This window comes from Saccostrea echinata, unplaced genomic scaffold (assembly GCF_033153115.1).
Source record: "Saccostrea echinata isolate AGI-Se365-2 ecotype Australia unplaced genomic scaffold, CSIRO_AGI_Sech_v1 ptg000030l, whole genome shotgun sequence".
In the NCBI taxonomy this organism is placed as follows: Eukaryota; Metazoa; Mollusca; class Bivalvia; order Ostreida; family Ostreidae; genus Saccostrea; species Saccostrea echinata.
The window spans coordinates 17,549,407-17,560,992 of NW_026889779.1; the positions used below are offsets into that span (position 1 = coordinate 17,549,407).

The following is an 11,586-nucleotide window of genomic DNA, read 5'->3' on the forward strand; positions in this document are numbered from 1 at the left end:
TTACTAGGCATACCAAAGAAAACCTCTTATAGAAAGAGATGGGTACATAAAGAAACTTCGGTTAAAATTCAGTTAACTTAACCAGATTGTCATAACAGTGGCTCTGTGTTATAGAGTACTATCCTAAAAATAATATCTTACACGTATGTTAAGATTGTACTGACATGTACAGTGAAACTTATCTAATCCAAACACCACTGGTTTATTAGAAATTGAACGGATTAGACAAAATTTGGGATTAGACAACATTTTAAACAATTGAATTTATCCAAAGGGACTAAAAGTTCTCGTAATGAACAAGAATTCGGATCACACCACATCCAGATTAGGCAAGTTGTACTGCATCACGATTTACTTTCGATAATTAATTTCAATTCATTTTTATAATACAAATACATCAAGTTGAAATGAAAAGTTCACAAATGATGTTTGCATTTATTATTATTATTATTATTATTTTATATATATATATATATATATATATATATATATATATATATATATATATATATATATATATATATATATATATATATATCAGTCTACATTAAATGTAAAATACCGTCCCATAATTACAGAAAAACCACATTTGATAAACAAATATTAATAAATACCACAAATACTGAATACATTTTATTTAGTTTTTCATACGCATTAAATTTAAAACTGCCCTGTTGTAATTCGATCTACACAAAATGAAAGCAGTCCAATAGGAGATCTGTTTACATTTTGTGGAGATCTATATGACGCTTTCTTTAGCATCCACAAAATCAACAGGGTTTATTGGAAGTTTTTGATCGTCTTCATCCTCTTGAGAGTTGTCCGGTGGTTTGTAAAAGTACTGAGCACAAAAATAAAACACTACACTAAGTGACTTCGTCAAACACCACCAGATAAACATTTTCACTCCCATGTCTGTCTTTTCGTAATTCCAACAACTTCCGGTGTCTCCGCAGACATTTTGCCACACTTGACATGCGCTGTCTATGATGGTTCCCAGAATCAACGGACCAGGTGTTGTTCCTTAATTATTAAAACATAAAAGGTATAAAGAAATATAATAAGGGTGTTTCAATACTTGATACACTATATTGACCAGAAATCTTTTACACATGATGCACTAGAAAACAAGATGTGTTTGTGAAACACTGATGCCCCCGTATGGCAGCTTATGGCGAACGTTAAAGTTTCTCAAATGCAAGTCAAAATCCAGGCCAAAAGATAAAAAAATGTTGGTACCTAAAGAAAGGTCTTGCCCTAGCTGCAACTGTTCAAAAGTTATGGCGAAGGTTAAAGTTTTTTAAAAGTAAGTAAAACGTCAAGGTCAAGGTCAAAGTGGTTGGTATCCAAAGGAAGGCCTTGTCACAAAGAATACACATGTGAAGTTTGAAACCCCAAGCACCAATTGTTCAGAAGTTATGGCCAAGGTTAAAGTCTCATAAAATTTTGCATAAGTGGGTCAAACTCCAAGGTCAAGGTCAAAAGGTCAAATATGATGGTACCCAAAGAAAGGCCTTGTCACAGGGAATACACATGTGAAATATGAAAGTCATAGCTCCAACCAATCAAAAGTTATGGCCAAGGTTAAAGTTGACAACAGTCAGAGAGACAAACAGACAGACAGGACAAAAACAATATACCCCCGGGGTATTTCGATCCAGGGGCATAAAAACTAGATATTTTAAATATCACAATTTCAATATGTGGCTCATAAATTGTTAGCCAACGGTTTCTTGACAATACGCTCATTGTTTCCAACATGAATATCAGATTCCTGTGAGCGTTTTTCTCTCATCAATTTCGTATTTTACAAAATCAAATAATTCAGAGAATTTGCTGTTGTATTTTTATGCCCCCGGATCGAAAGATACCGGGGGTATATTGTTTTTGTCCTGTCTGTCTGTCTGTCTGTCTGTTGTCAACTTTAACCTTGCCCATAACTTTTGATTGGTTGGAGCTATGAATTTCATATTTCACATGTGTATTCCCTGTGACAAGACCTTTCTTTGGGTACCACCATATTTGACCTTGACCTTGGAGTTTGACCCACTTTTGCAAAATTTTATGAGACTTTAACGTTGGCCATAACTTCTGAACAGTTGAAGCTTGGGGTTTCAAACTTCACACGTGTATTCTTTGTGACAAGGCCTTCCTTTGGATACCAACAACTTTGACCTTTTGACCTTGACCTTGGAGTTTGACCTACTTTTAAAAAACTTTAACCTTGGCCATAACTTTTGAATGGTTGGAGCTAGGGCTTTCATACTTCACATATGTAATCCTTGTGACAAGACCTTTTTTCGGATACCAACCATTTTGACCTTGACCTAGGAGTTTGACCTACTTTTGAAAAACTTAACCTTGGCCATAACTTTTGAATGGTTGATGCTAGGCCTTTCATACTTCACATATGTAATCCTTGTGACAGCACCTTCCTTTAGATACCAACCACTTTGACCCTTTGACCTTGACATAGGAGTTTGACCTACTTTCGAAAAACTTTACTCTTGGTCATAACTTTTGAATGGTTGGTGCTAGGGCTTTCATACTTCACATATGTAATCTTTGTGATAAGACCTTCCTTTGGATACCAACCACTTTGACCTTATCCTTGACGTTTCACTTACTTTTAAAAAACTTTAACCTTCGCCATAACTTTTGAACAGTTGCAGCTAGGGCTTTCAAATTTCACAGGTATATTCCTTGAGACAAGATCTTTCTTTGAGTACCAACATTTTTTTATCTTTTGGCCTGGATTTTGACTTGCATTTGAGAAACTTTAACGTTCGCCATAAGCTGCCATACGGGGGCATCTGTGTTTCACAAACACATCTTCTTTTTTTATTGTGTTGTTTATATTACTAAATACGCACAGAGCGAGACTATTCTCAACGCACTTGAAATGTCATTTCGGGATATTTTTTGTTGGATTTTCAGAGAGGAATCGCTTTAAAGCGGGTGTAATAAACCGTTAATTACAACGTACATGTATGGAAAGTGCTAACTATATACAACAAACGTCCTATTCGTACATTGAGAATATGCTTATTGAACCAAAAATAGCACTTTTGATCGTTTAAAATTAACCTCTTTTGTTATAGATATTAAAAGCTTTCATAAATAAGAAAATTAGAAATATTTTTAACAAAGGATGCACTTCGTATTCACATTAAACTCGACCCTCAAAATTGTGCTTGTAAATATAGGTATATGTTGATTGAGACGAATGCGTGCGCATTTTATAGGGCTGTAAAGATATACACATCATCTGCGACAGAGGTAAGAAGACAAAGATTTTAAAAATGTAGCATAATTACAATTTAAAATGTTGGCGCTATGTTGGATCCGAAACATTTCGGTCGTAAAAGTTAAAATAAGAACAGGGCTTGTTTTGAAAAAGAGTTTAGATGTCTCAAATACAATTTTGCGTCTTTTTCTTTTGAATTTTTAATTTGTTGCTAATTTAAACACGTATCATGTACTTTAAATTACATGTATGTAATTCTTTTTTACCAAAATCGTGCCAATGCCCCAAATTGAACCTAGGGATAACTTTAAGGGTACATACCACAAACAAATATTCGATGCATGGATTTATATATATATATATATATATATATATATATATATATATTGACTGATTTTGAATGGAAATGACATAAATAATCAATCCCTAAAATATAAAGCAATCGTTGGTGCTTAGATAAGCGACTTTGTATCGTTTTCTATGTAATTATACACTCAATTTTGTACATATTTTTGACATTGTGACAAAATCTTGCAACATTCTCCCACTTTACCCAGAAAATATCATTCAGATTACCTATTTGGATATTAATGTATGAGAAACATTGCTGATTTCTGAAAAAGTTTGTTTGTGTTATTTATCCTTAAGTCCTAGTCCAGAGATTGTTATCAGAACTTTTAAACCACACATCTGATTGCAGGACATTGAATTTATTTTTATATACCGGAACTAAATAAAATTATATTTTTGACGTACTCCCGTTCGAGAAATTATAATGACATGTTATTCAACCTGTTGTAGTTAACGAATTTTTAAGTATGTCGCCTTCTAAATTACAGCTTCTTAAAAAAAACAGTAAAATAAATATTCAAAGAATGATAACTGTACATGGAGAAAAATATTCGAACCAAAACGACTTCAGAAAATTTTCCAACATATATATGTAAACGATTATTCTACTTCGAAAAAAAAAAGACTATTTCATGTAATTTTCGTAATTGTAAAAGGAATCCCAAATTCTGGAAAAAATAACCGATGAGAAAAAATACTTCCTATTCTTAATTAGGTTGTAGAACATTTGTTGAGCTACAAAGATAGACAATGCATTAAGAATGTGATTTACGTACCTAGAAGTCGAAGTACAAGCCACTGAACTCCTATTGCAAGTGTTCTCTGTTTTACAGACACACATCTAAAAATATAATGAAAGTAGTGATGACAACTGTTCCAAAAGTTAAAATCTCCATCAATGAAATGTTATAAATAAACCAAAATAGAATTCCAGATCAAGTGTTTTTGTTCATTCATCTTATCAGATAGGAGACAAATAAAACAAAAATCAAAGCAAGCATGCACTATTCAATTTCCCAAGCTTTTCAGTGTACTAAGAAAATATCAAATTATTAAATCTAAAATTGACATAATTACGCCTGCAGGGTCAAATTTCAGTTCAACTAGACAACAAATATCAAGTGCTTCACTTGCAAGAAATTTTAAAACTTGGTCCGGTTAAAATACAATACAAATTTTTGCTTCACCTGAGTGTTGCGGTCTGTGTGGGCGAGACAGTAGTAAAGGTCATTAACATTCCTATAAATAACAGAGGGACCACAACCCACACCAGCTTACAGTCCCCCGGACAGATCCCCTGAAAGGCGTTTGGCATGGCTGTAACATTGGTCTGATTGGACATCATAGTTGATGTAGAAACAGGAACATTTGTCGTGGTCTCCATTGCCATGGACTTGTTGTTCATTAAAAACTGATATGCAAAACTCGCTTGGACGCAGGAACAATTCATGTAAGCCTAGAAACAAAGCAGTGCAGTTCAAATGACATTCAATAATTCTTTCTGAATTAGATCCCCACAGCAGACAAGAAAACGAACCTTAAACTTGCCCATAGGACTATCCATCCATTTGTAGTCGTTTCTACAGCCAGCGTGACACGGGGAAAAGTAAACTAGGCTATCCATACCACACACAGGCTCATATGACATTGTGGTACATTGGCACTCGGAGTTACAAGAATTTGTCAGGTTACTGGAACTACCTCCAAAGTCTCTTAGAAAAAGAAGTCCTCAAATGACTATAGCAAAAGCATCCCCCCAACTCCCTAAAAATACATAGGGATATGTAGTGTGTAAGAATAATTAATAAATTCAACTTTGAAAAAATGAAATCACTTAAAACTCTGTCAAATTACATATAGACATTTTATGAGATACACACCCTTTTGTGATGTAATTAGAAGTGACACCAGCCATTTCCATCTTGGGGCATTGAATAAAGAACAAACAACCGATGACAAGGGCGATGATAGCCACGATGAGATCCATTCTGATGATACCCAAAACTTTCAGTTTCAGCTTCTTTACTAGAAGTCCGCCAAGAAACATTCCTCCTCCTGCCCCAGGAACCGTAACAATACCTTAGAAATAAAATGATAGGGTGCTCTTTCATATCATGTATGGTTCAGTATTAAATGAGTGGTACTCAACATAGTCTAGTAAAACAGAGCATATACATGTATATCTTTCTAAAAATAACACTTTAATTTATACTGTATACAAATAAATTCTTTTAAAAAATTAAGCTAACCCATTAACAGCCCAGCGAAAGCAGCGGGTAGATTGAATTTTTCCTGGAAGAACTTGGCACCAAAAGCAGCAATACCACTCACGATCATACCCTCAGTGCATGTTGCAAGGGCAAGGAAAAGAAACGTGGGATTCATTATCTGTTGAATCAAACCAACATTCAAACATATTATACATGTTGCAGGTATACGCCAAAGGGGACTACCCCCTACCCGTTAAAAACACAGAGTGCCAAATATGCAGGTATTGAATTCGTGAAGAGTGAATCCCAATTCCAAAGTAACAATCAACATCTATTACCAATCATTAAGCCAACGCGCCTTTTATAGTAATTTTTTAAAATTCGATACACCATTTTTAAATAATGTCAACAACGAACCAAATAATTAAGCCAAAGGTTTTTATATAAAGTTTTAATGTTTTGGGAAAAAAATTCAATTGATGGAGGTACATGATGTAACATTAACGAATGACATTTATATTGAGATACGTTTAGATCTTAAGTTTATCAAGCATAAGTCTGAATGCTTCACTTGGATATATCTTCAGTAAGTATTTGCTCTTTATGCGTTGATGCTCGATAAAATCATTTGGTAATTTTAAAACGAGTACATTTGATATTACATATAGCATTACGCTCACATACATACTACAGGTTATTTTTAGCTTTGTATAGAATATCTTTTTTGACATCAACAACATAACAAGTGCTTCCTATTTACAATGCATACAAAATTCGATAACTATGACAATTTTCAACAGAAAATGATGATAAAAATGAAATGAACTCATATACTGTATACCATACCAATATAATTAACCAATTTTAGAGTTGTTTCTCTTTCAGCAGAGGTCTATTTTTCCCTCAATTTCGGATGTTCTCATTTGTTTGTTTCTTATAAGTCTATACGAGTATCTGTTAGTTAAACAAAGCGTACCAGAGCTGCTATCATACGAGGAAAGTCCCTCCACTCGGGTCTCTCTTTCTGGTCCTCCTGTTCCGTCTTAGCAGAGACATAAGCTTCCTCCTCTCTCTGCTCCATGAGTTTTTTACTTCCTGTATTGGAACGAAATCTAATCAATTCGGAGGTAATACTTATACTAGAAAAAGATTTATCGATAGATAAAAAAATTTTAGGTAAGCGCATATCAAATTTTAAATGCTTATAAAAGAAACTTAACGTTTAATTTCACATTTCGCTTTTGATTTGCAATGGGGATGTACTCAATAGGGGGAAACACAGAAGTTAAAATATATACATACACAAATCTATATCTTTGCTTTGTAAGGGCAGTGGTTGGAAACTTGTTTTCAGTGCAGTTTTATGATATAAAAAGAAGTTGAAAATTGTATAATTTGGAAATGAATTCTACGTTTGATATCTCATCTTCATAGGCGGGGATTATATTATTTAAATGCTTATTTATTTAAAGAAATAAACACATTCCTCCCCCTTTTGTGTCCATGAATAGAAGTACAGGTTGCACAAGTTTTAAAGGTTCACTTCTGAATTCATAGTATTTTTCAAGCATTTTTCCCTTTCAACATAATCAAAATGATTCCACGCCGGAAGCATGTCTGGTTGAATTTACCCAAAATTACATTCGGTACATCTCTAACCTTTCCGATAAGGTCGAAAAATTCGTCTTAGAGGTACGAAAACTTGCAAATGACAAAAATGTAATGCACCCAGTTCCAAAAATGATCGACTTTGACATGAAGCTTTCCCTCTTTAGCCAAACGGAAACGAAAAGTAGAGGTTCCAATGGGCACTTAAAGAGAATCTTATCGTCTAAATTCAGTTAAGTTTTGCCAATCATAAATTTTTTTGTCACAAACAAAAAGCAATATATTCAAAGGGCTTGATATACAAAGGGGTGTTTTCTTTCAAAGAATAAAGGCATATTAACCTGCAATAAATATTTCAACATTCATTATCAAGTATTTTGAAACATAAAAATGTCGAGAAACTCTCAGAAAACTCGTGTCACAAACTGACTGTGTGAAAAGAAATTTGTGTCTTAGTTGGAAAAATATAATATATAGCCAATATATTTCAATTCTTATCACTGAAGTAAAATATGAAAAATACTGTATTAAAAAGCAGTTACCAGATTAGTGCTAATGAAATAAAAATCTGTAATATCTCATTGTCAAAAAGTATAGTGAATTATATTATTATATCCCTATTTTTGTATTCATATGATGCAAAATTTATTCAAAAACTTCTACATGAGAAGAAGATAAAAATGTGGCCTTCAACTCGACATTTAAATATATCGACGATGTATTATCAATTAACAATAGTTACCTCCATTCATATGTCGACCCGATATATCCCTGCGAGCTTGAAATAAAAGACCCCACAGAGACTGACATTTCTGTCTCATATTTGGATATTTTACTAGAAAAAGACTTTTATGAAAACCTAATAATAAAGCTTTATGATAAACGTGATGACATTAATTTTTTAATCGTCAACTTCCCTTACTTATGTATCAATATACCCTTATCACCTGCATATGGGGTTTTTGTCTCCCAGTTGATTCTATACGTACATGTATGAACAATTTCTAAAATGAGGCAAGCTATTGACAAACAAGTTGATGAAACGAGGATATCAACAGTCTCGTTTGAAGTCATCATTTCGCAAGTTTTATGGTCGATACAATGACCTTGTCAGTACATACAACCTATCATTAAGTTAAATGTTGACTGACGTTTTTCATACTAATTGTTAGGCCATTATTTACAGACTGAATTGTCTACGGATTTTTCCGTTTCCCGATCATCACAATGCACACGGCGGCTGTGACCAGTCGGCAGGGGATGCTCACTCCTCCACGGCATCTTATCCTATCTCTGATGTTTTTGGAGGTCCGTGTTTGCTCTGCTTCCGATTTATATTGTCTAAATGGACTTTGAGGTCCTTTATCTTATTATCTATGTTATCATATATGTCTACCTTGAATACAACAGCTACATATAATATATGGAATGCAAATAATTTAATCGAAACTATCAATGACGCCGTGATTTCCCATCATAACAAAATCAAAATGCTTTTTTTAAGTGCCAAATAATCATCTTCCTGTGAAATACATTACAGTGACTTACGCTACATATTATATCCAGGGCCAGATTTCTGTGTTTGGGATATCTTTTATTCAAATTTTTTTCATCAAGAGTTTACTAACAGAAAACTATCGAAATTATCCTCTTAGTTATAATGTATAAAATATGTTGGACGTTTTTCATGGTCATTGCAGTCTAATTAAATTTAGCCCTATACATTTTATTATTTGTTGATGCCTACGGCATAACAAATAATGAAACGTAGGAACTAATTTTAATTAGTCTGATGGTTATTGAAACAACTGAATTTTGGCGTTATATTACCTGGCAGTCTTTTGGGAAATCCAAGAACTGGAATAGTGATCAGAAACATGACACTTCCTACAATAAGAAAATTTATCCACCATGCCCCCACCCAGCGTGGATCAGCTGGGGTCAATTTCAACCTACAAAGACAAAAGTATGTTTATACATTTTATATACACAACTTTAAGTAAATTCAAAATATGTCTTATTTGTTTTATTTGGGCATCATCAGTGTATCTTGTAAATCATCAGTTGACAACTTTACTTTTCGGGGTCCACTTTGTCAAAGTCTGTGTAAATAGAAAGTGTTTGTGCACCAAGCATATAGCCAGCTGCAACCCCTACGGAGGCCGCTGCATAAATCAATCCTAGAAGTAAATATAAAAACCTGAAGTTAGAGTATAGTTAAAGATTCTATAGATTCACTGAACAGTATCATGGTTGTACATGAATGATAAAAGACTTATTCAAAAATATACCTAAATAAAATGAGGTATTCTTTGCTTTAGTATTCGAGTCAATATAAGTTGTTCCCAGAGTAAACATAGGGGTGGATCCAGCTCCGTGAAGAGCGTTAGCTAGCATGAACACATAAAGGTATTTACTGACACTGGAGGCTGCTCTCGTTGTACATGAAGAACTAGTGCCATTAATATGACATACATTCTCAAAAGCATTAAAATCTACAAAAAATCATTCATATTTAAAGTTGTAATATTTAGATACGATAGAAATATTGTCAACATGTATTTAAGCAAATAGGCTAACATGTATGATCCTCCTAGCATGTTATGTAATATGATCATTATATAAAATATATATCATGTAATCTTTCCATATATTTACCATCGAATATAAATTTTGCTCACGATATAAATATGTATATAAATAATCAATACTCTACAGATTTATTTCAACTCAAACTCTTTTAACTTTAACATATATACTATTTCAACATTAAATTGATCCTTGTTCAAGGAAATTTCCCTTTCATGTTCTTTTGTGTCATTAAGTATCCCCACAATAGATTTTAATACTTGACTTTCCTTACCTTCAGAAATTCTATAGGTTCCCGCCAAGAAATGTGGTAATGAAAATATGAATGATCCTATTCCTAGTGTAATTATACCAATTCCAATAAGACGAGGTTTATTTCTCTCCCCGCCATAAAAACTGATAAACAATACCAAGAAAAATGCTATAAAGTCGTTAGAGCTAACAATGAGTCCAGCCTTGGAGCTAGGAAGTTCGAATCTTTTCTCTAGCGTGGAGATAATGGCGTTGATTACTCCATTTACGAGGTAGCCTTGAAATAAGCTGAACACACACGTGAAGAAAACGTACCACCGGATTGAATTGAAGACTTGAAGGCAACTGGAAGGACAGAAAAATGGATACATGTTACATAATTTTTTGAATGAGAAATTCCACTTAATAAATATAGCTTTTAAAAGCAACATCTTTCTTTAAAAAAAATCAATAATAAAAGCAAATAACTTTTACAAATACAGTATATAAACAAACAACAGCAAACATATTTTGTTCTCAAAATTGATTTGGATTTGACATTGTAGTACACGAATTCTTACATAGTGCAGTTCTAGTTCTTTAGATCAAAGCCTCGTTTGCTCTTATCTTAATAAAAATTCATATTTTTACATCAAAATGTTGAAGATAACAAATTGTCAAACAATTTTTTTCAGGACAATAATGCTATATTTGTTGGCGTGCAGTTAATTTGCTTAATTCCAAGTGGGAGTGCAAAGTGTACTCGAGATTACCCTATTTATAGTGGGTGCATGTTTTGAATCCATTTTACGCGTGTTTTCTATACAGTTTACCTCGTGCATTTTTTTCCTATTTGCAGTAGATTCTTGTTCACAATTTCATATAAGAAGGACAAGAACTGATGATATCAACGTGTACTTACTCGGGTTTAAATTTTCCCCAGCCATACCGCAGGTTCTTCTTTTCCCATTCCTCTTCGCTTTCTTCACTTCCGTCTTCAGATTCTGGATTGGGAAACTGAGTCCCAATTGTGTGGAGTTCTTTTCCATTGCCAAGTTTCAGATAACCCGATCCCCAAATGTTATTCATTTCATCCTGGCTACCAAATATTTCTCTCAAATTGTTCATGTTTAATTTTTTCGCCTGAAAATGGTGAATTTGGATAAGTTTGACTTATTTACAATTCTAAATTTGGAGTACGAAATGTCTTTTGCAGGGAACAGTTTATAAAGCTTTGCTCTTATCTCCCGATCACATATTCTGTTTTCAAATAAATAAAAGCACACTTGGCATTTTTTTTAAATTCAAATCTGTATTTAATCACCTAATATGTTTTAGTGCATAATATTA

At 33.4% G+C, this 11,586-nt stretch overlaps 1 protein-coding gene across 1 annotated transcript; it reads right to left on the minus strand.

Annotated features, from left to right (window-relative positions):
- Positions 1-620: 620 nt before the first annotated feature.
- LOC133196473 (solute carrier organic anion transporter family member 4A1-like) lies at positions 621-11,364 on the minus strand. The gene is made up of 12 exons (XM_061332362.1): positions 11,159-11,364; positions 10,280-10,602; positions 9,708-9,911; positions 9,494-9,596; positions 9,247-9,368; positions 6,785-6,903; positions 5,848-5,986; positions 5,479-5,677; positions 5,136-5,310; positions 4,786-5,054; positions 4,375-4,439; positions 621-1,023 (listed from the first exon to the last, which is right to left on the minus strand). The coding sequence occupies exons 1-12, from the start codon at positions 11,362-11,364 to the stop codon at positions 740-742; spliced, it is 2,208 nt and encodes a 735-aa protein (XP_061188346.1). The 3' UTR covers positions 621-739.
- Positions 11,365-11,586: the final 222 nt, after the last annotated feature.

Coding starts and splice junctions, on each gene's coding strand:
- LOC133196473 (XM_061332362.1), bottom strand. CDS start 11,364: ATGAACAATTTGAGAGAAATATTTGGTAGCCAGGATGAAATGAATAAC. Junction 5,678..5,847: donor TTTCGCTGGGCTGTTAATGG/GTTAGCTTAATT, acceptor TTTATTTCTAAG/GTATTGTTACGGTTCCTGGG. Junction 1,024..4,374: donor GCTTGTACTTCGACTTCTAG/GTACGTAAATCA, acceptor TTAATAATTAAG/GAACAACACCTGGTCCGTTG.